At 41.7% G+C, this 26,199-nt stretch overlaps 1 protein-coding gene and 1 long non-coding RNA gene across 10 annotated transcripts in view; one reads left to right on the top strand and one right to left on the bottom strand.

Annotated features, from left to right (window-relative positions):
- Positions 1-26,199, top strand: part of mtmr14 (myotubularin related protein 14) — a 114,432-nt gene that overhangs the window by 20,147 nt on the left and 68,086 nt on the right. For 3 of the 8 annotated variants that reach the window (XM_061833435.1, XM_061833436.1, XM_061833443.1), the window contains 6 exons: positions 7,209-7,284; positions 11,581-11,641; positions 11,745-11,867; positions 16,681-16,754; positions 20,666-20,736; positions 20,836-20,910. In XM_061833435.1, coding sequence (XP_061689419.1) covers positions 7,209-7,284; positions 11,581-11,641; positions 11,745-11,867; positions 16,681-16,754; positions 20,666-20,736; positions 20,836-20,910 — 480 coding nt within the window. Of the gene's footprint in view, positions 1-6,665; positions 6,758-7,208; positions 7,285-11,580; positions 11,642-11,744; positions 11,868-16,680; positions 16,755-20,665; positions 20,737-20,835; positions 20,911-26,199 lie in introns of all 8 variants that reach the window. The other 5 variants (XM_061833437.1, XM_061833438.1, XM_061833439.1 and 2 more) reach the window with 3 other exon arrangements.
- On the bottom strand, positions 4,723-25,287 carry LOC133507892 (uncharacterized). Of its 2 annotated transcripts, none has more exons than XR_009796934.1 (3): positions 25,096-25,287; positions 16,653-16,745; positions 4,723-4,977 (listed from the first exon to the last, which is right to left on the bottom strand). It is a non-coding gene; the product is annotated as an uncharacterized LOC133507892 (long non-coding RNA). The 2 variants fall into 2 exon arrangements; XR_009796935.1 differs by lacking the exon at positions 4,723-4,977 and adding an exon at positions 15,326-15,860.

The raw sequence follows: 26,199 nt of genomic DNA, 5'->3' as shown, positions 1-26,199 counted from the left end.
TGTCACAAAAGAACGAGCATTTATGTGTTTGTGCTTTCACAGACTCCAACAGATAAAATATTAACGCCATTGTACTTGCTTTGATACTGTGCACGTCGGCTCCAGCTTTCGATGTGAAATCGAAGCCGTTGGTCAGACCCCGTCAATTGAATTCCACACATCTCAACTATGTTCTTTTTGCGTCATGGAGGAGCGAAATTTAGGCTGGATTATTCGTGGAAGTTGCCGAGTTTTTGCTGTATGTACAGAAGTGTCATTCGACGACATCCAAGTGGTCGCCACATTGGCTGCATCCCCTGTCCGTCAACCCGGACATTCACCAATGAAAACACGCGGTGGATCTACTATGGAAGACTAACACAAAGCTCTTTTCAAAGAAGAGAACACCACACAACCGAATGAAGTTATCGGGGCAATATTACCGTATTGTTTCAAGCCATATTCAAATGATATGGGATCACGGCCAAACCGCCTCCCCGTTTGATCCACTTCCGTGGCGGAGATGAGCCATCACAGCCGGCCAGTGTGGCTCATTTTCGGTGCTGAGGTGGCTTATCATGGAGCCGAGCCGGGCAGCTTTACGGCGTTGTTCATAGGTGACGCCGTCCGCAATGAAAAACACTGTCGACCCGGGGCGCTGTATGGCGTTGTCGTCGCACGCGGCTGAGTGCGGCATTGTCAGCAGCGTTCTTCCTTCGTTGGCGAGGCGATGCAGCAGCCTTTGCCGGCAAGCCTGATGCTGTCCGACGCGTACATCGCTACATTGAGCACGCCTGTCATACATACGCGGATCTTTTGTTACGTTATGAGAGACCGATTGCGTTGTCCGCCCCAAACTATTATTTTTTTTAGAAACTGTATACACACAGCTACCTGTCATTTCTCGTCCTCTGCACCCGTGCAATCCGTTTTCACGACTAACCAGGTCTCTTGCAAACTTATGAGGGGTAAATCTATCCTCCCGAGTGTTCAAGCAATGTCCAGCAATGCAACGAGCTGGCATTTTGGCTAACACGAAGGAACAACGAGCTACCTTCCCGGAGGTAAAACTAAGAAACAAACCAGTCCACTTGAGGGCGGTCCTGCCTTGTATGTCACTTCCTGCTTCTTCTCGAAAACAAACCCCTCAAGAGGATTTTCATGGCAGGAGTTACAAAAAGCTGTATACGTCAAAATCATGTTTTGTGGTGACAAACACATGGGTCCATGTCGGCTGCCGTTTTTTTATTAATAACATACTAAAAATTATGCATTTCATGACTGTGGCCCTTTAAGGTAGAATCACAAACACTGACAGCTGAGACCAGCGGACCCTCTAGGTCTTCAGCTGTTGTTCAAGGTCCTTTTGTGACCTGCTGGATGAGTCGTCGTCGCATTCTTGAAGTAATTTTACTTTGTTCTCTATTCCTGGGATGGTTTGCCACTGTTCCCAGTTTTCTCCATTTGTGGATAATGGCTCTGACAGTTGTTCGCGGGAGCCCCAAAGCCTTGGAAATGGCAAGTAACCTTTTCCAAACTGATGGATTTCAATCACTTTTTTCTTCTCATTTTTTCTTAAATTTCTCATGATCATGGCATGGATTGTTTCTTGACATTTCTCACTTCAAATGAAATGTCGATGTTTCAAATTAGAGAGGTTAAACATGGTGCTCAGAAAAATTAATCCATTATTACAAAGTAGAGGGGAGAGAAATCTGCTCGTATTTGGGAGAACTTTTATCCTTTTGGGACACATTGGGAAGAATCAATCCCTTTGTGCAGGAAATGGCGCGGGGTCCTAGTGGGGTGTCCTCCAGGGCTCCGGACATGGCACTTTTCACCATTGTGTTTCTCACACTCGAGGATGAAGCTTTTTGACCAGAAAAGCCTTGTTCAAAAAAATAAAAAAAAACATACAGCCTCAAAAATGTGCTTTTGTAGGGTGCTGCTCATCAGTACGTGGAGAAAGAGTTTCCTAGATAGCGGGAGCACGTTTTTAACGTGGATGAAAAAGGCCTTTTTTGGAAGAGCAGAGCTACAAGTGCTTCTTCAAGGACCATGTTTACGATTATCATGTTGCATTGCTGCAGGTGAGTGAACTTAAACCCTCTATGAGCCTCTCCTTCACCGTGTACTTGCGTGCATGCGTACGTACATCTCCCCTGCGTTTCCGACTAGAATCAGGTGAGCGTGGTAGGAAAGATTAACAAAGGTTTTACCCAGATACAATTACATGAAAATTCCTGGGTTGTGTGTGGGGGGTGGGCGGTGGTTGAGGATGGAGGTTTGGTGGTGGTGGTGGGCGGCAGACCTACTTCTTCACATTTCGCAGGGGTTCTGGTCCCCATTAACCGTGAAAAACGAGGGATGACTGTATTCTTTTTCTTTAAAAATTATTATTCTGATGTTAGTCACCTTATGTAAACATACTTTTTATTTACTTGCTCTTATTTTTAAATTTACAGTCCTACTTTTATTTCATAAATGTGAAAACACACAGTTGTACTCATGTTTGATTACCCGGGTAGAATTTGTAAGATGCGGACAATTCTTTCAAGACAACATGAAAGGCCAGGAAAAACACAAAACACAAATTTATTTTAATGGGATTCAAATTAAGCTCTCAAGCATATCAGAAAAGAACAAAATAACATTCATAGTGTTTGTTGTTCAGGTATCATTTGTATTTTAGAAAAACAAAATGAGACTTCACAAATTCTTCCAGGGTATGGAACATTATGAGCACATCTGTACATAGAGTATATACAGTCATTCTGTCATACTGCCATGAAAGTCTAAAATCCTGTTGATGCATTTCACAATGACAGACGTCACATTGTCCCACTTCAGGCACCTCCTGCAAAGGGCTAGCTGAGGGATAATGCAGTGCAGAGCTATGGCCTCCTCCACACACTCCTCTTCCAGATTTTTTTTGTAACAAGTGTACAGTACATTTTTCATTTCTGTCGTTGATGGCGGTCCATCAGTTGTTATTCCAATAAACCTCTTCCGTGGCAGACCGGAATTCTCAATGCCATCACACAACTGGTGAAATATTTCCTGGGCCATGCATTGGAATTATTTCGAGCTATTCCTCCCTCACACTTCAAAATTGTCATCAACACCACGGACATAAATTGCAACCTGAGCAGTGTCTGTGACGTTTGTGGTCTCATCAAGCGCAATGAGTATACAGTGAAACATTTTGCACTCTCACACAGTTGATCATAAATGTAACTCGACAGGTCAGACATGTGCTCTGCCATGATGTTGGCAGAAAGGCTTTCTTTTCTGGAAAGATATCTGCAGCCTATTATATGGACTTTTTGACAAAATCACATTCCATTGCACTGACCAAGTAGCAAGCATCGGCTTCTGCATTATTCACTTTGGTTGTTTTTTTAAAGAAATGTCATCTCAGTAGACATGTTTTAAGATTGGCAACCTGTTTGGCTCTGTCATCTCCCTGGTATTTGGCATACTCCTCAGCATGTCCAGTTGTTTAATAATGTTTCAAATTATGTTCCGTGTGCACCACAACTCTATGCAAATAAGACACGTCTGAGTGCCTCTGTGTGCAACAGAAAAAAATTGCATTTCCCACTTTTCCTGAAATTGTCTGTGTTCACCACCAACCTTTCTTTTCAGTGCAGGCTTTGAAAACGATATGTTTGGGGCTGTGTAGTATATATAATTCCACTTAGTGTCACTGTCACGTTGAAGTTTCAGTTTGTGTTAAGCCAACGCATGGAGAACGTCTCAACGCACGGAGAATGTAATTTCGACAATGTGCATAATTTCCGCATCTTTTTCTGTATCAGCAGCAACTTAACGCTCAAACCCACGAATGTAATTTCCACAATAGAAAAAGCTTTTTGTGAAATAAAACACGTTTTAGTGTCAAGCACGACTCTAGCCTTGCCAGATTATAGCAAAACCTTTATACAGGTGCTGGATTGTAAAGGTCATTTTATGACCTCTGTTTTAGTGCAGCAACGTGGAGACAAGATGAAACCAATCACATTGATACCATTTCCTGAGGATGGCGCAAAACATGATGGTCAAGAGTTAGCAAAAAGAACAGCCAAAAGCAGAAGTGATCTGAGAGATCAGCCTTTAGAAAGAGAAGTGCTACTTGTAGATGGGTCATCTAAGAATAAAAGAACTGGGGAAAACACAAACCGATTATGCAGTAGTGACTAAAAACACTGGAATAAAAAATGAACAGTTACCATCAAATTACTCAGCTCGGCCAGCAGAATTAGTGTTCTGTTAACAGAAGCGTGTAAAATAATAAGAAAGAATGTTACGATTTACAAAGTCAATATTTGCCACAGTACACATCTTTGCACAATATTAGAAGAATAGATGTCCGATAACATCAGCAGGCAAATCAGTTACATAGGCAGAACTCTTATCAAAACTACTAGGAGCAGTACAGCTGCCACGGACCTTAGAAATCTAAAGGCACATAAAAAGACATGCAACAATAAAGACCCAAAGCTGAACAAGATATTTGTAAGAAAAATCGCGCAACATTACAAGATGACATCTATGTTTGACCAAGCAACAAACCTATCGTACCAAAAAAGTCTATACTCATGGGCTACTATAGTTAGTCATGGTGTAACACGTCTCAACAGGAGGGATGGCATGTTTGACATTCTTACTTAAATATCTCTCTCTCTCTCTCTCTCTCTCTCTCTATATATATATATATATATATATATATATATATATAGATATAGATATAGTAGGGCGTGTTTTTGAAGTGCAAGGCAAGGAATTTGAAATTGTCAGTGAAGAGGACACAGCGCAAGATTGAGCATGACCCCAAGTTGCTACAGCTGCGAGACACGAACTGCCCTGATCTTAGAAGAGAGCGACTGGGGCATTTTGTGGTTGGCTTTTGGGCATCTCGACGCCGAGGAGACGCATCTGCGTTGCTGTTGTGTGCTCCTCCTCCCCTCCCGAGAGGCTGTGTAAATAGAGACCATCCTAAAGAAGTAAAAAGGGAAAACTTGGCATAGTGTGCTTCAGGGCGGTAGAAGATTTTAACTGTGTATATTTCTGTCCATTCTCCTCGTGAGTAAAATAATCTTAAGAACTCTTCCTTCTTCCTTGTCTGTTGTTTATTAAATGTTTCAGGTTGACTGAATCCAAGAATAGGCTTCTTATAGAATGTATGTCAGTGATTCTCTATAAAGTGTGCTACAGGTACCGGTACAAGGGCTTACTCTTTTGGTAAGCAAAACAATCACTGAATTAAATACAATTGAAATAAACACTGCGGCATGTGTGAGTTTTCTTTGGCCACTCTTATTTCCTCCCACATCCCAAAAACATGCATTAGTTGGAGACTTTAAATAGCCCGTAGGTGAGATTGCGACTGTTGTCTGTCTCCGTGTGACCTGTGAATTGGCTGGCAACCAGTTCAAGGTGTACCCTGCCTCTTGTCTGATGACAGCTGGGTTTGTCTCCCGTACTCCCGCAAACCCTCCCGAGGATCAGCAGCTCAGAAAATGGATGGATGGATAAATGAAATAAACACGTTTAAAACTAATTAAATCAAGCAGAATGAATGAAAACCTCGATTAATATAGAACACAAATGGTACAGTTAAAGTTCAGTTGTATTTAGTATTTTACTACATTTCTATTTAATCTAAAAGATTCACGCAAAAAGTACTATTTTTATCGAACTTTTGGGAAATAAATCTGAGTTTTGCTGTGTATAAGGTTACAGCGGCTTACAGTATTAAATGCACTTCTTAGGAACGAACACTGAGACTTAGTGTGTACGGTAACGTGTTTTAAAGGTGCAACAATTTATTGACATGTATTATCAATGTAATCTAACTTTTTTGTTTTGACAGCATAACATAAAATTGTCAATTCTTTGTATTTCAGCTTCTCAACAATAAATATCCATCCATCCATTTTCTTTGCCGCTTAACCTCACAAGGGTTGTGGGGAGTGCTGGAGCCTATCCCAGCTGTCAATAGGCAGGAGGCGGGGTACACCCTGAACTGGTTGCCAGCCAATCACAGGGCACATAAAGACAAACGCCGCACTTACAATCACGCCTAGGGGCAAATTAGAGTGTCTAATTAATGTTGCTTGTTTTTGGGATGTGGGAGGAAACCAGAGTGCCCAGAAAAAAACAATAATATCAACGACAATAAAAAATAAACAATAAAGTCGAAATATGTATGATAATAATAAATCACTGTATAATAATAATAATAAAGCAGTCATTGTGTTCCATCAAAATAAGATTTTTGCAAACATCTTTTACTTTGGGAAGTGATTATCCACATTTTTGCCTATTTTCTGTTAGAGCTGAAACCACAAAGTGAATCATCATTTGTTTGTGCATTTTCTGCACTGTCAGTGTGAAATAATGTCCTTATTTTTTAATTAAGGGATGGGATCGATTACTGTATTTTCCGGATGACAGCGCGCACCGGATAATAAGATGCACCAAATCTGTAGTGTTTTTTTTTTTTTTTGAAATACATATGTACTGGTACATTGTGAAATTAGATATTCATACAGAAAGACTTTGTAAAGGTTTGTTTAAATTTACATAAATTGTTTCCAAACAGTGACTGCAACACAGCAGTGAAACGACTCAAACATAACAGAAAAGTCATTGTTTTTATTTCATTCTCCTCATGTTCACAGAAACCACTAAAATCTTCATCTTCAAGATCGCAGTTGAAGAGTCTCAGAAAGACTCCGTCACACACCATTTCAGGCTCTCTGTCGCTCTCAATGTAATTTCATCTTGAGTTACTGCTTAACTTCCTAGCCTAGCAGTACAGTCTTGTAATCCGTTAGTGCAAGTAGATTCTTTCAGCCTGCTCCATGCGATACAAATCCACTGGGAGACATCAGAAAAAGCTGACCTTTTTTGGGAAGATATTTAAATTTTCTCAATTCAAAATATATATTTTGCATTCTTGTGTGTCATGCTACGTCCTGCTTTGAGGTCACCAAAAACTTGCGCTGTTTTCTTCTACACACACACAAGCGGTAACTTTGTGTTCTTCTATCAGGCAATTCAGGTAGATTCTTATTGTTCTATGCACACGGTTGGATAAAAGAAATGTAAAACTCAAGTATTTCTTGACAATGAATAGGAAAGAATTTTAACACCAGGGGCACTATTTTGATTATTTTACATTTTGTTTTAAGTCACCACTTTGCTTTTCTCCCTCACTGCAGCACATTTGTCGTTCATCTACTCTGGCAGGCTGGGGGGAGCTCTATGGACGGACAGGCTATAATTACATCTTCTCTGGTACAGCACAGACACTCACATACCCCACAATCAGAATCTAACACAGAAACGTACATACAGTCTGAATAGGAAAGTTTATATATATTTTTCCATTTGTTGCTTCAGTTTCATGTGCTCTGTGACGCATCAATCGTAACCAGACATTGAGGAAATATTGCTCCATGATGTCCCTGCTTCTCTAAAATAGGATGTTTTAAGTGGAGAGATAAATAAAAAGTACATATTTAGAAAAATTCAAACATTTTTGTCATTCATTCATAAAGTGAAACTGACTTTGTATAGATTTATTCCACTTCGAATGAAATATTTCAAGCTTTCTTGTAATTTTGATGATTACGGCTTACATAAGATGAAAGCCTAAAATTCAGCATTCAAGAAAATGACAGTATCACCTTCATCTGAGATGTTACGTTGTGGCGACCCCTAACTGGACAAGCCGAAAGAAACTTACTTCCTTACTTACTTTTACATAAGACTCATTAAAAGCACATTTTAAGCACAGATGTCTGGAATCTGAAAATATTAATTGCTGTAGACTGAAGATTTGGTTGGATCTCCATTTGCATGAATTCCTGGGTCAGTGTGCCACTGCGTAGGTCAAATGGAAGCCTAGGTTGCTTTCATAGCTGCCTTCATATCATTTGCATCTGGATGTTACCATTATTAGGTCTGTTGTCTCTCATCTTCTTGTTAATAGCCTATAGGTTTTCTGTATGGTGCACATCAGGAGAGTTGGCTAACCAGTCAAGAACAGCAACACCATGGTCATTGAACTAGGTTTTTGTGTCTTTGCCATTGTGGTCTGCTGGTAAATAAAAGCAACATCTCCATACAGCCTTTTCGCAGAGAGATCCATGAAGTGCTTTAAAATTTCCTGGTAGATGTCGATTTTATAAATATGTATATCCATTTATCCATTTTCTACCGCTTCTCTGGGTTGGGTCATACCGAGACTTCCCTTTAACCCGCCACTTCTTCCAGCTCTTCCGGAGGGATCCTGAGGCATTCCCAGGCCAGCCGAGAGACATAGTCCCTCCAGCGTGTCATGGGTTGTCCCCGGGGTCTCTTTCTGGTGGGACATGCCCGGAACACTTCTCCAGGGAGGCATCCAGGGGCAGACGGATCAGATGCCCCAGCTACCTCATCTGGCTCCTCTCAAAGCGGAGCAGATCCCCACAATACGTTTGGGCCTCCCACGTTGGACTGGTATCTTCCCCCACCATAGGAGCCAACTTGACAGCTCTGCCCCTCTTCACCTGAGTCTCCAAGGCATACGGTCGCAAGTCCGATGACACGACTCCAAAGTCAATGCGGCCTAGGGTGTCCTGGTGCCAGGTGCACATGTGGACACCCTTATGCCTGAACATGGTGTTCAATATCGGCAAACCGTGGTGAGGACAGAAGTCCAGTAACAGAACACAACTCTGGTTCTGATCGGGGGGGAAGCACCCTTCCACCAATACAGTCACTCTCTCGCCCTGGACATGTCCAAGCCATCGAAGTCTGCTCTTTAGAACCTTGTCTCCGAAACATCCAGCTTTGGGTGTCCTTCTATTGAGCTAATTTCTAATCCTATCCAACCTGCTCACTTCTAGAGAGAGCCTCAACATCTTAATTTCTGCTACCTCTTGTTGTCTCTTCATTGCCACCATATCTAATCCAAACATCATGGCGTCACAACTGTTTTATAAACTTTGCCTGAAATCCTAACAGAGACTCTTCTGTCACATAACACACCAGACACCTTCCACCAGCTGTTCCAACCTGCTTGGACCTGTTTCTTCACTTCCTTACCATACTTACCATTGCTCTGGATTGTTGACCCCCGAGAATTTGAAGTCGTCCACTCTTGCTATATCTTCTTCCTGGAACCTCACTCTGCCTCCTCCACCCCTCTCATTCACGCACATATATTCTGTTTTACTTTGGCTAGACCACCTGCTCCCTGCTTTTGCTGCAGATAACAGTCATCTGGATCTGTCATCTGTCAGCCTATCCATTACCACAGCAAACAGGAAGGGGCTCAGAGCTAATCCCAGATGCAGTCCCACGTCCACCTTAAATTCTTCAGTCACACCTACGGCACATCTCACCACTGTTCTGCTGCCCTCCTACATGTCTTGTGCTATTCTAAACATTTCTCTGCCACACCAGACATATGCATGCTGTACCACAGTTTCTGTCTTGGTACTCTGTCATAGGCTTTCTGAAGATTTACAAAGACACAATGTAGCTCCTTTTTACCGCTCTACTTTTCCACTAGAATCCTCAAGGTATACAATCCATCTGTGGTACTCTTGGTAGGCATGAAACCATATTGTTGCTCGCAGGTACTTACTTCCGTCCTGAGTCTAGCCTCCACCACTCTTTCCCATAACTTCATTGTGTGGCTCCTCAACTTCTTTTCATTATAGTTCCTACAGCTCTGCAAATCGCCTTTGTTCTTAACCATGGGAACTAGCACCCTTTTCCTCCATTCTTCAGGGATCTTCTCACCCGCTAGTTTTCCTTTGAATTAGTTGGTCAAAAACCTACCGCCTTACTAATTGTTGCCACTTCCTGGTCCATCACACTTGTCTCTTCTACTCTTCTTTCACCCTGATTTTCTTCATTCATCAACTTCTCCAAGTTTTCTTTCCATCTATTTAGCAGACTACTGGCACTAGTCAACACATTTCCATCTCTATCCTAAATCACCCTAACCTGCTGCCCATCCTTCTCATCTCCTTCCCTCTGTCTGGCCAACCTGTGGACATCCTTTTTTCCTTCTTTCGTGTTCAACCTGGTGTACATGTCATTATATGCCTCTTGTTTAACCTTCGCCACCTCTCCCCTTGCCCTCTGTTTTATCTCAATGTATTCCTTTCGCATTTCAGTTTCCCACTTCTTCTTCGCTATCCTCTTTGCTTTTATGACGTCCTGTATTTTGAGGTTATACCACCAAGTCTCCTCCTCCCCTTTCCTACCAGAAGACACACCAAGTACTCTCCTGCCTGTCTTTCTGTTCACTTTGTCTGTAGTAGTCCAGTCTTCCGGGAGTTACTTCTGTCCGTCGAGAGCCTGTCACACAACATTCTTCTTTTTTAAGCTTCCACCACTTGGTTCTCTTGTGTACTTTTGTCTTCTTAATCTTCCTCCCCACCTCCAGAGTCATCCTACACATCACCATTCTATACTGTCGAGCTACACTCTCCCCTACCACTAACTTACAGTCAGTCACCTCTTTCAGATGACATTGCACAACCTGTAATCCACCTGCGGGTTTCTAGCTCCGCTCTTGTCGGTCACTCTATGTTCCTACCTCTTCTGGAAAAAAGTATTCACGACTGCTATATTCATCCTTTTTTCAAGTCCACCACTGTCTGTCCCTCAAAGTTTCTTTACTGGATGCCGTACTTACACATCACTTCTTCATCACCCCTGTTTACTTCTTTAACATGTCTGTTAGAATCTTTACCAATCAGAATTCTCTTTGTCTGTGTTGATCAGAACTACTTTCTCTAATTCCTTCCAGAATTTCTCTTTCAACTCTTGGTCACATCCTAGCTGTTGGTTATAGCCGGAAATCACATGATAATTTCAAGTTTCAGCCTCCTCACTTGATCTGATACTCTTTTCACCTCGTAGACATTCTTAACCACCTCTTCCTTTAAAATAACCCCTACTCCATTTCTCTTCCTAAAATACTCCATGGTAAAATTTAAACCCTCCCCCTAAACCTCTAGCCTTACTTCCTTTCCACCTGCTGTCTTGGATATAAAAATGACGGCATGGTGGACCTTTTTTTAGAGCATCTGCCGTTCTGAGGACAGTGTTTAAAATCCCAGCCTTTCCTTTGTGAAGTTTGCATGCTCTCCCTGTGCCTGCTCTTCGGGCATATCCCAGCCTTTCCTTTGTGAAGTTTGCATGCTCTCCCTGTGCCTGCTCTTCGGGCATTTCCATTTCCTCCCACATGACAGAAACACACATGGTAGGGAAATTGAAGACTCTAAATTACCCATAGGTGTGAATGTGAGTGTGAATGGTTATTTGTTTATATTTGCCCTGTGATTGCCTGGCAACCAGTTCAGGATGTACATCGCTTCCTGCCCGAAAATAGCTGGAATAGGCTCCAGCACTCCCGCGATCCTTGTGAGGATAGGCGGCTCAGAAAATGGAGGGATGCATTGATATATAAGCTTACGTGACACTGGCAAGATAAAATTCATATAAATTTTTGTAATCTTATATTCCTGGCATTAACTGAAGTGTGGTAGAGATTTTTTCTACAGGATAACCTCCATGTGTACTTTGTAGGGGGCAGCGACGATACGTTGACAGACTCTGAGGACCTTCCAGAGGATGACTTGCCAGTCAGGTGATCAAACCCAGTGTCATTAAAAACTGAGGTTGTGGAGGGCATGTAACACTCATGGGCATGAATTAAGCTTTGTACTTTATTTTTCTCATGTTTCACTCAGGAATGGGGACTCACAACTTTTTGACAAGGTCCGAGGCCATGATATTAAGCTCCTCCGGTATCTGTCAGTTCGCTACATCTGTGATCTTATGGTGGAGAACAAGAAGGTTAAGTTCGGGGTGAAGTAAGAAACTGTTTTATTCTGCAGACAGATCACGCACAAGACTGGGCTGGACTCCGTACACAAACGTGCACCCGAAAGTGTGTCTGCCAGATTCACAAAATGCCCAAACAGCACGTTGTGTGTGTGTTGTGTACAGTGGAGCCTCAATTTTCCGGAGCCCAGATTCTATGGACTTCGGATTGAACAGTAGTGGTAGTGTCTAGTTGGAACGCTAAACACACTCTTTCAATGGACAGTTAGTTCTGGAATTAACAGTCATTGGCGCAGTCAATAGACAGAGACTGGTACCTATATTTTTAGGAATAGTAACAGATCTTTGAGTATTTGTCGTGTACAGGTCTCTTAGACATGATATTTTTGATGCACTAATTGTTTTTATGAGACTTCTTGTCCAATTTTAATATACAGTGAAGAAACTAAGTATTTGAACACCCTGCTATAGTGCAAGTTCTCCCACTTAGAAATGAAGGGGTCTGAAGTTTTCATCATAGGTACATGAAAGTAATAATAATAATAATAAAGAAAAATCCAGAAATTACAATGTATGCTTTTTTAAAAACTATTTGTGTGATACAGCTACAAATAAGTATTTGAACACCTATCATATAGAATTCTGACCCTCAAAGACCTGTTAGTCCGCCTTTAAAAGTCCACCTCCACTCCATGTATTATCCTGAATCAGATGTACCTGTGTGAGGTCGTTAGCTGCATAAAAAAACCTTTCCACCCCACACAATCAGAAAGACTCAAACTTGTAACATGGCCAAGATCAAAGAGCTGTCCAAAGACACTAGAGACGAAATTGTACAACTCCAAATGGCTTTAAAGGGCGACGGAAAAATTGCCAAGCAGCTTGGTGAAGAAAGGTCCACTGATGGACCAATCATTACAAAATGGAAGAAGCTAAACATGACAGTCAATCTCAATCGGACTGGAGCCCCATGCAAGATATTATCTCGTAGGGACTCAATGATCCTTACAAAGGTGAGGAATCAGCCCAGGACTACACGACAGCACTTGGTCAATGACCTGAAAAGAGCTGGGACCACCGTTTCCAAGGTGACTGTTGGTAATCCACTGAGACGTCATGGTTTGAAATCATGGATGGGACGGAAGGTTCCCTGCTTAAACCAGCACATGTAAAGGCCTGTCTTAAGTTGGCAATGACCATTTGGATGATACAGATGAGTCATGGGAGAATGTTTTGTGGTCAGATGAGAACACAATGGAACTTTTTGGTCATAATTCCACTAACCGTGTTTGGAGGAAGACGAATGATGAGTTCCATCCCAAGAACGCCATCCCTACTGTGAATCATGGGGTGGTAGCATCATGCATTGGGGCTTTAAAGGACTATGGAGAAATTGCCAAGCAGCTTGGTGAAAAAAGGTCCATTGTTGGAGCTGTCATTAGAAAATGGAAGAAGCCAAACATGACTGTCAATCTCAATTGGAGTGGATCCCCATGCAAGATATCAACTTGGGGGGTCTCAATGATCCTTACAAAGGTGAGGAATCAGCCCAGGACTACATGACAGGACTTGGTCAATGACCTGAAAAGAGCTGGGACCATGATTTCCAAGGAACTGTTGGTAATACACTAAGTCATAGTTTGAAATCATGCATTGCACGGAAGGTTGACCTGCTTAAACCAGCAAATATCAAGGCCCGTCTTAAGTTTGCCAATGCCCATTTGGGATGTTACAGAGGAGTCATTGGAGAAAGTTTTGTGGTCAAATGAGACAAAAATTGAACTTTTTGGTCATAATTCCACTAACTGTGTTTGAAGGAAGACGCATGATGAGTTCCATCCCAAGAACATCATCCCTTCTGTGAAGCATGGCGGTGGGAGCATCATGCTTTGGGGGTGTTTTTCTGCACATGGGACAGAACGACTGCACTGTATTAAGGAGAGGATGGCCGCGACCATGTATTGTGAGATTTTGGGGAACAACCTCTTTCCCTCAGTCAGAGCATTGAAGATGGGTCCGTAGCTGGGTCTTTCAACATGACAATGACCCGAAGCACACAGCCAGGAAAACCAAGGAGTGGCTCCGTAAGAAGCATATCAAGGTTTTGACGTGGCCTAGCCAGTCTCCAGACCCAAACCCATCAGAAAATGGAGGAGTGGGCCAAAATCCCTCCTGCAGTGTGTGCAAACTTGGTGGAAAAACTGCAGGAAACATTTGACCTTTGTAATTGCAAACAAAGGCTACTGTACCTAATATTAACATTGGTTTTCTCAGGTGTTCAAATACTTATTTGCAGCCGTATCACACAAATAAATTATGAAAAAAATCATACATTGTAGGTGCATGTCCACTGTGTCTCTCACAGTGGACACGCACCTACAATGAAAATTTCAGACCCCTCCATGATTTCTAAGTGGGAGAACTTGCAATATAGCAGGGTGTTCAAATACTTATTTTCTTCACTGTAGGTATAAAAAGAAAGTGTGGTAACCTTGCATGTCATGAAAGCGACCTTGACTAAACCCCACAACAAATTTGTCCTATCAGCACCTCGCCAGCATTTTACTCTTCCCAAGCACAAGCGATCACTGCATCTGTCGTGGCAGTCTTACATTTATAATACATCTTTCATCTTTTTTTTCCATTTCCATTTATAATAGTTTTGTACTGTACATGGAGTTTTTCGTCCAGGAAAATGAGTTAATTGACACATTGCTTTAATAAATTGTCCCGCCTCCAAATAAGTCTGTTAAATTGAGGCTCTACTGTATCCCAAAAAAGTTTAATTGCAGAATGTCATTTAAGGAACCTGAGGAAAAATTATGTTCCATGACGTTCAGTCTTTTAATACTGTGACATGCAAATGCAAACATCAACAAAAAGCAGAAAAATTGAAAGGCAGAATGGAGAACTTTTCCACAATTATAAAATTAAACTTATTGTCAAACAGTACTTAATCATCATAGAGATTTGTCCTGGATTGTGTGTTGCATTTGTTTGAGCTTTTTTATCCATTGGTCAGTTGTAGGTGGTCAACCAGCAAATGATGAGCATTTTTAGACCTGAATGAAAACAAAAATCTTTGATCGTCAGACAAACCATCAGGAAATATGTCCAGTTGAAAAAGTAATGGTCCAGAGGGTAGAGTTCACTTTGAGTGGAAGTCCATCCATCCATCCATCCATCCATCCATCCATCCATCCATCCATCCATCCATCCATCCATCCATCCTTCCAGGGGGCAGTCGGTTCTTCAGGAATACCCAGACATCCCTTTCCTCAGCCACTTCATCAAGCTCTTCCGAAGGGATCGTGAGGCGTTCCCAGGCCAGCCAAGCAACATAGTCTCTCCAGCTTGTCCTGGGTTGTCCCCGGGCTCTCTTTACAGTGGGACGTGTCCGGAACACCTCACCAGGGAGGCGTCCGGAAGGCATCTGAATCAGATGGCCTAGCCACCTCGTCTGCCTCCTCTCAATGGTGAGGAGCAGCGGCTCAACACTGAGCCCCTCACGGTTGACCAAGCTTCTCATCCTATGAAAGGGGTCTCAAATTCAATTTTCCTCGGGGCCGCTTGAAGGAGCAACCGGCTGAGGCTGGGCCGCAGCCTCGGCACACATGTAATCACGGCCAATTTCAGTAAGAAATTTAAAAGATAATTCAATCTTCTCAAACCTCTTTAAAAAAAAAAAAAAAGCTAAACACATTGAGATAAACTAGGAGGGAGTATGGTGGTGCAACTGGTTAGACAGTTGGCCTCACAGTTCTGAGGTCCGAGATTCAAATCCCAGCCCCGCTTGTGTGGAGTTTTCATGTTCTCCCCGTGCCTGCGTGGGTTTTCTCCAGGCACTCCAGTTTCCTCCCACATCCTCAAAAACATGCATTACTTTAAATTGTCCATAGGTGCGATTGTTAGTGCGACTGTTGTCTGTCTCTATGTGCCCTGCACTTGGCTGGCAACCAGTTTGGAGTGTAGCCCACCTCTTGCCCGATGATACCTGGGATTGGCGCCAGCACCACACGACCCTGGTGAGGATAAGGGGCTTGGAAAATGAATTAATAAAAAAAGCTAAACAAATGCTGATGTGTCAACAAGTTGTGTACAAAACTAGTAGTAAAACGCGACATGGCAACGCTGCTGTAATTTTCACTCAGAAAAATATTTCTCTGCTTGCACATGGCCGAGAGCCATATACCCCACCATGATTGGTTGGCTTTGCACACAACACTGTAAAAGTGCCATTCATGTAAAACTTGAGGGCCACACTGACATTAAACTTTCAGATTATGGTGGGGCTGCAGAATATTGTCTTGTGGCCCGCGGCCCGCCAGTTTTAGAACACTCTCCTATTGTTCAGGGAGAGCCCATAAATCCTGCGAAGGAAACTCATTTTATGTATCCCTGTATCCGGGATCTTGTTCTTTCGGCCCCACAGCTCGTGACCATAGGTGATGGGAAGATCGACTGGTAAATTGAGAGCTTCGTTTTCGTCGTCTTAGTTCCCTCTTTACTATAACGGAACGATACAAAGTCTGCATCACTGCAGACGCTGCACCGATCTGTGTGTGATCAAAACATTGAGGAGCGAGGAGAGTTGCATAAATCATAAATCCTGGAATGTGGTTGGTACTTTATAACTAGTACAGGTCGAGTGGTTAAAATTGGATGTATGCACTAAATCTAATTGTTTTTTTTGCAAAGGTTTTGTGGTTATTATGGCCCTGCTATGAAGAAGTGGATTCAGTAAAGTCTGTTAATCTAACAATATTGAAGTAACAGAGTGCTGAATAAAATTTATAAAATGAACAGATGCTCACCCTCTCATTGTGGTCTCTTTTGTGCCAGTGTGACATCCTCTGAGAAGGCAGACAAAGCCCAACGCTATGCAGACTTCACTTTGCTCTCTGTGCCTTACCCAGGTAAAAAAAAAAAAAAAAAAAAGTCAAGTTTTTAACTGGAAAAAAAAATTACCAAATGTATACTTCAAAAGTGCTTGGAGTTAAATATCCCAAATTGTATCATCCCGTTATGTAAATTGTGTCCTTTGGGTGGATTTACTGCTCTCTGAGCTCAGGTTGGGGGCGCACATAACCGTGATATATATAAATCTGTAACATTAGACATCGAATATCAAATCGAAATGTATATGTATACCTTTTTAACCACGTTATGTAACTGTATACGACTATACAATGTGATCTGTATTTTTATATTTCATCCATACCTAAATATAATGCATTCTATTAACTTTTTGAAAATATTTATATTAATAACTGTTTTGTTGTTTGACCGTATGCATTTTAAAGAGACCGTAATTCATATCGTTTACAATTACTGAAATAACACAATTGTGTGTCAACATTGTTCATTACTATTAGATTATCTGCAGCCTGTTGGGCAGCATATTATTGTGCTACCTGTCGGCCGGTCCCAAGCCCAGATAAATGCAGAGGGTTGCGTCAGGAAGGGCATCTGACGTAAAACTGTGCCAAAGATATATGACCGTTCATCATACGAATTCCATAATAACAGTTAGGTCGTGGCCCGGGCTTCCTACACCCGCACCTGGCAATGTTAAGTCGTAGGAAGAAATTCAGATAATTTAGGTTGAAGACAAAAAAGAGGAAAACGGCCTAGTCGGAAGAAGAAGAAGAAGATAAATGCACAAACCCTACAGCTGTGTGTAGGGACTTTGTATGTTGGGACTATGACAGGAAAGGCTCAGGAGATAGTTGACATGATGAGGAGAAAGGTTGATATATTGTGCATCCAAGAAAGCAAGTGAAAGGGAGTAAGGCTAGAAATTTAGGTTCAGGATTTAAGTTATTTTATCATGGAGTAGATTGGAAGAGAAATGGAGTAGGGGTTATTTTAAAAGAAGAGCTGGCTAAGAATGTCTTGGAGGTAAAAAGAGTAGCAGATCGAGTGATAAGGCTGAAATTTGAAATTGAGGGTATTGTGTATAATGTGATTTACGGCTATATCCCATAGGTAGGTTGTGAGCTGGAGTTAAAAGAGAAATTCTGGATGGAACTAGACGAAGTCGTCCTGAGCATCCCAGAGAGAGGGTTGTGATTGGTGCAGATTTCAATGAACATGTTGGCGAAGTAAACGGGGGCGATGAAGAAGTGATGGGTAAGTACAGCATTCAGCAAAGGAACTTTGGACCTCGCAAAAAGGATGGAATTGGCAGTGTTGAACACTTATTTCCAGAAGAGAGTGGAAGATAGAGTGACCTACAAGAGCGAGGTAGAAGCACGCAGGTAGATTATATTTTTTGCAAACGGACGCTGAAGGAGGTTACCGACTGTAAGGTAGTGGTGGGGGAGAGTGGAGGCCGACAGCATAGGATGGTGGTGTGTAGGATGACTCTGGTAGTGGGTAGGAAGATTAAGAAGACAAAGGTAGAGCAGAGAATCAGGTGGTGGAAGTTGACAAAGGAAGAATGTTGTGTGGCCTTCCGGAAAGAGGTGAGACAGGCTCTAGATGGACAGGAAGAGCTCCCAGAAAACTGGAATACCACTGCCAAGGTATTCAAAGAGACAGGCAGGAGAGTACTTGGGGTGTCTTCTGGTAGGAAAGGGGAAAAGGAAACTTGGTGGTGGAACCCCAAAATACAGGAAGTCATCAAGGAAAGAGATAAGCGAAGAAGTGGGACACAGAGAGGACTGATGAGAAGTGTAAGGAATACATTGAGATGCGTCGTAGGGGAAAAGTAGAGTTGGCAAAGGCTAAACAAGATGCATATGATGTCATGTACTCCCGGTTGGATACGAAAGAAGGAGAAAAGGATCTCTACAGGTTGGTCAGACAGAGGCATAGAGATGGGAAGAATGTGCAGCAAGTAAAGGTGATTAAGGATAGCAATGGAAATATGTTGACTGGTGCCAGTAGTGTGCTAAGTACATTGAAAGAGTACTTTGAGAAGTTAATGAATGAAGAAAATGGGAGAGAAGGTAGAGTAGAAGAGTCAAGCGTGAATGACCTGGAAGTTGCATTGATTAGTAAGGGAGAAGTTGAACAGAATGAAAAATGGTAATACAGTTGCTCCCGATGACATACCAGTGAAGGTATGGAAGCAATTTGGCTGTGGAGTTTTTGACCAACTTATTCAATAGAATACTAGCGGGAGAGAAGATGTCTGAAGAATGGAGGAAACGTGTGCTCGTTCTCATTTTTAAGAACAAAGGCGATGTTCAGTACTGTGGAAACTACTGAGGAATAAAGATGATGAGCCACAAAATGAAGTTATGGGAAAGAGTAGTGGAGGCTAGACTCAGGACAGAAGTATCTGTGAACAAGAATAAGGTTTCATGCCTAGAAAGAGTACCACGGGTGCATTATTTGCCTTGAGGATGGTCATGGAAAAGTTACAGAGAAGGTCATAAGGAGCTACATTGTATCTTTGTAGACCGAGAGAAAGCCCATGACAGAGTACCAAGAGAGGAACTGTGGTACTGCATGCACAAATCTGGTGTGGCAAAGAAATATGTTAAAATAGTACAGGACATGTATGAGGGCAGCAGAACAGCGGTGAGATGTTCCGTTGGTGTGTCAGAAGAATTTAAGGTGGAGGTGGGATTACATCAGGTTTCCGTGCTGAGCCCCTTCCTGTTTTCGGTTGTAATGGATAGGCTGACAGATTAGGTTAGACTGGAATCCCCTTGGATCATGATGTTGGCAGATGATATTGTTATCTGCAGTGGAAGCAGGGAACAGCGAGAGGAACAATTAGAAAGATGGACGCACACACTGGAAAGGAGAGGAATGAAGATTAGCCAAAGTAAAAAAGAATATATGTGCGTGAATGAGAGGGGCAAAGGAGGAAGAGTGACGCTCCAGGTAGAAGAGATAGCGAGGGTGGACAACTTCAAATACTTGGGGTCAACAATACAGAGCAATGGGGAGTAGGGTATCGAAGTGAAGAAACGGTCCAAGCGGGGTGCAACATAAGAGTATCTGCTAGAATGAAGGGCAAAGTTCATTAAACAGTGGTGAGGCCCAGCCATGATGTAAGATCAGAGACAGTGGCTCTGAAGAAACAACAGGTAGCAGAAATGAAGATCCTGAGGTTCTCACTTGGTGTGAACAGGTTGGATAGGATAGATAATGAGCTCATTAGAGGGACAGCCAAAGTTGGATGTTTTGGCGAGTCGGGTAGAGAGAGCTGACTTCGACGGTTTGGACATGTTTAGAGGCGAGAGAGGGAGTATGTTGGTAGATGGGTGCTGAGGATGGAGCTGCCAGGCAAAAGAAGCAAGAGGAACACCAAAGAAAAGGTTGATGGATGTTATGAGGGAAGACATGAAGACAGTGGGTGTTAGAGAGGAGGATGCACGAGATAGGCTTAGATCGAAAAAGATGACACGCTGTGGCGTCCGTTAACGGGACAAGCCGAAAGAAAAAGATGTCAACATTGTTTAGTGACAATACTGATGTTCAAATGCAATGCAAATGATTTAAGTAATAAACAGTATGTGTCATTTAGTTGGCAATAACTGAATCTTCTGTGGACTGGTTTCAATGCAGGTAACTGTGAAATTACCCCACAAGCTGGTGTCTGCAATTATTTTCCATACTCAATGGCTGAGTACCAATGTACCATTTTTAACAGTACAGTGTGTGCTTTTGGTGTGTTTTTGATTTACTCTGACAACTTTTATCTACATTTGGAAGATACCTAAACGTGATCTCGGTGTTTGATGCCTTTTTTTCTTCTTAATGCTGTTTTCTTCGCAGATTTATCAAGAGGAAGCAAATAGTTTTTTGTGCTTCCCTTGAAAGATCCAGTGTTAAATTCCTCACCATGTTTTTTTTTTTTTTTTTTCAGGTTGTGAGTTTTTTAAAGACTACAAAGATAGTGACTACACTGCTGAGGGCCTTGTGTTTAACTGGAATCAGGTACTTATTATTTGTTGAGATATTACATTTATTGTTGAGTTTGTTAAATAAAAAGAATGAGGATCTGCCCAATCTGACACCCTTCTTCTCCCATGACAGGACTATGTGGATGCTCCCTTGACAATTCCTGCGTGCTTGAACAAAACCCTAAACATTGACTGGGCTGAGTACCAGGTACCTCTCCTATATTAGTCAGCAGTTTTTCAATGCAGAGTCCAACTGATCAGGGAATTTTGAAGCTGTTACTGATGTGGGGAATAAAAACCCCCCACAAAAAACGGATAGCCGATATACTGACCAATAATCAATAATTAGTTATATAATTAGATATATGAAACAACAACATTGATATACACAACGTGCAGTGGTGTGAAAAACTATTGGCCCACCTTCTCAAATATATATGTGATTGTCTTCCCATTTTGTTAAAATTAATTTTAAACAAGTATGTATCAGAGATGCGTAACCCCAAAACAACTTAAAATGTTTTTTAAATTATCTAATTTATTAAGAAAAAAAAATAATTCTGGGTACTGATGGTATGGTGGTATACATGCTTGACTTTGGTACAGGCAGCGTGGGCTTAGTGAATCGAAACAGTGAAGAAAATAAGCATTTGAACACCCTACTATATTGCAAGTTCTCCAACTTAGAAATTATGGAGGGGTCTGAAATTTTCATTGTAGGTGCCTGTACACTGTGAGAGAGATAATCTAGAAAGAAAATTCCAGAAATCACAATGTATAATTTATTAACGATTTATTTGTGTGATACAGCTGCAAATAAGTATTTGAACACCTGTTTATCAGCTATAATTCTGACACTTAAAGACCTGTTAGTCCGCCTTTAAAAATCCACCTCCACCCCATGAATTATCCTGAATCAGATGCACTTGTGTGAGGTCGTTAGCTGCATAAGGACACGTGTCCACCCCATACAATCAGTCAGACTCAAACTTGTAACATGGCCAAGACCAAAGAGGTGTCCAAAGACACCAGAGACAACATTGTACAACTCCACACGCCTGGAAAGGGCTACGGAGAAATTGCCAAGCAGCTTGGTGAAGAAAGGTCCACTGTTGGAGCAATCATTAGAAAATGGAAGAAGCTAAACATGACGGTCAATCTCAATCGGAGTGGAGCTCCATGCAAGATATGACCTTGTGGGGTCTCAATGATCCTTAGAAAAGTGAGCAATCAGCCCAGGACTACACGACAGGACTTGGTCATTGGCGTGAAAAGAGCTGGGACCACTGTTTCCAAGGTGACTGTTAGTAATACACTAAGACGTCATGGTTTGAAATCATGCATGGCACGGAAGGTTCTCCTTCTTTAACCAGCACATGTAAAGGCCCGTCTTAAGTTTGCCAATGACCATTTGGATGATACAGGAGAGTCATGGGGGAATGTTTTGTGGTCAGATGAGAGCAAAATTGAACTTTTTGGTCATAGTTCCACTAACCCTGTTTGGAGGAAGACGAATGATGAGTTCCATCCTAAGAACAGCATCCCTACTGTAAAGCATGGGGGTGGTAGGATCATGTTTTGGGGGTGTTTTTCTGCACGTGGGACAGGTCGACTGCACTCTATTAAGGAGAGGATGACCGCGGCCATGTATTGTGAGATTTTGGGGAACAACCTCTTTCCCTCAGTCAGCGCATTGAAAATTGGTCATGGCTGGGTCTTTCAACATGACAATGACCTGAAGCACACAGCCAGGAAAACCAAGGAATGGCTCCCTAAGAAGCAGATCAAGGTTCTGTCGTGGCCTCGGCAGTCTCCAGACCTAAATCAAATAGAAAATCTTTGGAGGGAGCTGAAACTCTGTGTTTCTCGGCGACAGCCCAGAAACCTGTCTGATCTAGAGAAGATCTTTGGAGAGGAGTGGGCCAAAATCCCTGCTGCAGTCTGTGCAAACCTGGTGAACCACTACATTAAATGTGTGACCTCTGCAAACAAAGGCTACTGTACCAAATATTAACATTGGTTTTCTCAGGTGTTACTTATTTGCATCTGTATCACACAAATAAATCGTTAAAAAAAATCATACATTGTGATTTCTGGATTTTTCTTTTTCGGTTATCTCTCTCACAGTGGACATGCACCTATGATGAAAATTTCAGACCCCATGTCCATGAATTCTAAGTGGAGAACTTGCAGGGTGTTCAAATACTCATTTTCTTCACTGTATGTGCCTGGCCATCAATCTAGTGTGTAGTCAGCTTTTCGCCCGTTGTTCGCTGGGAGAGGCTCCGGCACTCCCCCAACCCTTGTGAGGATGAGTGGCTTGGAAAATTATGGATGGATAGAAATTTAATTCAAAGTTACCTGGCTCTTACCTAGGTAATGGCTCTCCATTTGGTTTGCTGGAATCCTAAAGCTTTAGAAATTGCTTTTCTAACCTTTTCCAGATTGATAGCTGTCAATTATACTTTATTTCTGAACTGTTCTGGCATTTCTTTGGATCATGCCATTTTGTTGCAGCTGTGTTAGATCTTTTTTGCAGGTTGATTTTGTCGGGACGGATTCTGTATCAGGTATTTCTTGATTGAATCAGTCTGGAGATAATGACACTTGAGTGTGATCACTGAAAAATAATGAGAAATTGTGATTACTTAGAATTAATTCAGGATTTAACAATTGGGGTCTTTACTTTTTCACAAAGGCCCCGGTAACTGATTTTTTTTTCCCATTAATAGATGAAATCACCATCTTTTTTTTGTGGGGGGATTATATTGGAATTTGTTTATTAAACATTAAAATGGGCAAAATATGTCCAAAAATATATGAATTGGCAAAATGGGCAATACTAGTCCACATTGTATACAGGCTGTCCCAAAAAAATAAATAAAATAAATATAAAGTCTTCAATTCACATTTTGCTTATATTAGACAGTTTTTATCCTAAATTGCAATCTGAAATCCGTTATGAAGGAAACATTTTTATTTTTCGATGCTCGGCAAAAATTGATCGCACATTGCTGGATTCGCTGGAAGTACACGACCACACAGCGGAAAAACCCGAGAAAGGGACGTGACGTCAGAAGTTGAGATAAACATCGTGTCGGCCATTCATTTCCGTTGTAAGAACTATGCTGAATTTTCCAATAATTCAAGCAATAAACATAATTCTGAAGGGTCCCATGAAGCCTGTGAAGAATACAAGCTTGATAAAGGTGTTCAAGGTCTAGGAGACGTTTTTCAGGTACGGGAAAGTAGGTCAAAGTTTGCGGGATTTAATTAATAAAAGCTTAAATTTTTAGGAAAAACAAGATATGCATTTTATGGAAGAGTTGAACATATATTTTCATCTCGATAAGATAATTTGCATTCGAAAAAAATTACATACACTTTAAATAATTGTAAACCTATTATAATTTGAATAATTTTTAACGTAAAATTTTTTACAAATACCATTATTTAAAGTGTGTATAGGTTTTTGGGGACACCCTATATATGTTTTTGTACATGAACACTAATTATTTTAATACCTAAAATGCTCTTTAAGATACTATACTAATTCATAAAATTCTGAAGCAATATCAATCAATCTTTTGAAAAGTTATGTCTGCCACCACTGAATTTTTACAAATATTTTGAAAGTAAATCCTAGAGCAGACTAGATGTCTATTAGAGTATTCTACTATTAGGGTATTGCATGGTGCATTTTTAAACTTACACTTAGTCTCATTCTGCACTATCTCATTGATTGAATTCAAATTCAAACGGAAAGTTTCTGCTTCGACAGCTTTGTGTTATACTCACATACTTTGCCATGTGATCGTGGATTTGTTCAACTGAAAGCATTCTTCTTCTTTTCCTTTCGGCTTGTCCCGTTAGCGGTCACCACAGCGTTAGCACATTTGTTTGGTACACTTACATCGGATGCCCTTCCTGACGCAAACCCTCTGCCTTTAGCCGGAGAGAGAAGCTTACAGCATGTGGTATTCCCAGGCGGTCTCCCATCCAAGTACTAACCATAGCCGCTTAGCTTCCGAGATCTGATGTGATCGGCCATTCTCAGGGTAGCATGGTCGTAAGCGTTGAACTGACAGCATTGATGCATTAATTTTAATGACACATAAAATATTGCCAATGAGAACTTTAACATTCTCAGGGTCAGATTTTTGTGTGCGTGCGACAACTTCTTTTTCTCCCGGTCATTTGCGCTCTCTCGCAATAATGTACCACTCCTTTTTCCCATCTTGAGTCTTTGTATAATTCCAATAGCATTCAAATTACTTTTCTGCTGAATGTGTTGCTTGAGTTGTTGCTTTGAGTCGAGCTTCCTTTGACAACTTTAGCGTCGTTGCATGTTAGGCAGAGAACTTTTTCTTACTCAAAAAAGTAAAGATCTTACCCAGTTTCACCGCTTGGTCTTCTATTTGCACATACTCCGACAGCCATTCCATCTTTAAAGAACCACAGTTCTTTTTTACGTTGGTTTGGGGAGCCGACGCATCACATTCACTACCCATTCAAATCGCCATGGTATGGGGTTAGCATTAGCATTACTGAACTCTACCGCACTGTTATTGTTATGGCGTGTGCATGAGCACAGCACAAGCGCAAGTACTGTCAATGCCGTGATTGGTTGCGTAACGTATTTGCATCGTCTCGTATGATTGGCTGGACAGCTGTCACTCACCGAATTACACGGCAAAATGATACAGGAAAAACTTGATACATCTAATTCATTTGCAGTGCCTTCACTGTACCGAATAGGTTTTCTTGTGAGCTGAGAGTGCGCGATAAGTGCGCACTTGCTAAAATTGGTGCCAAGTGGAACGTGACTCAAAATGGTATAAAGGTTTGACACACAAGGAACCAGAGCATTTATTGCAGCATTAGCAACTTGCAAATCTTAAACAAACTGGCATTCAGTTGGCTGACCTCGAGTTCTGATTTTATTTTTTTTTTCCCGACGTAAATGTCGTTGTTTGAACTGGAGAATTATCACATTGTACAATAATTGCAAGTTTGAGTAATGTTTAAAATACTGGTTGATTACCGTCAACAACATCTGCGTGCAATGGGTATTGACATTGTCTAGGGCAATAAGATGATTTTGGCTCAATCTGAACCGGTGGACAGGTTTTAATTAGCCCAACATCATGCTTATTGGTCCCCCACAGTATTGATGGGACCTGCTCCAGCAGAGGAGAAATGTCCATTGGAGTTTGTGTGTGAAACGATTGATATTAGATCAAGGTCGACTTCAATGTGAGATAAACAGAGTGCGGGGCACGTATGTGGCACTAAATGCCTTTCTCCGTGCATTGACAGAATCTGAAAGCACATTGTCGGACCTGATGTTCGTGCCCAATCAGTTGCGTGCTGACATCGATAAACGGGCCTACATCCTGACATTTTTCCGCAGGTTGTTTTGCCAAAGAAATGTGTGGTGCTGAACAGAAAACATCAAAGACAGTACGCTGGTGTTTGTGAGACAGATGCTGGGCAA

The sequence above is a fragment of the Syngnathoides biaculeatus genome, chromosome 10 (assembly GCF_019802595.1).
Source record: "Syngnathoides biaculeatus isolate LvHL_M chromosome 10, ASM1980259v1, whole genome shotgun sequence".
NCBI lineage: Eukaryota > Metazoa > Chordata > Actinopteri > Syngnathiformes > Syngnathidae > Syngnathoides > Syngnathoides biaculeatus.
This window is presented reverse-complemented; position numbering and strand designations above follow the sequence as displayed.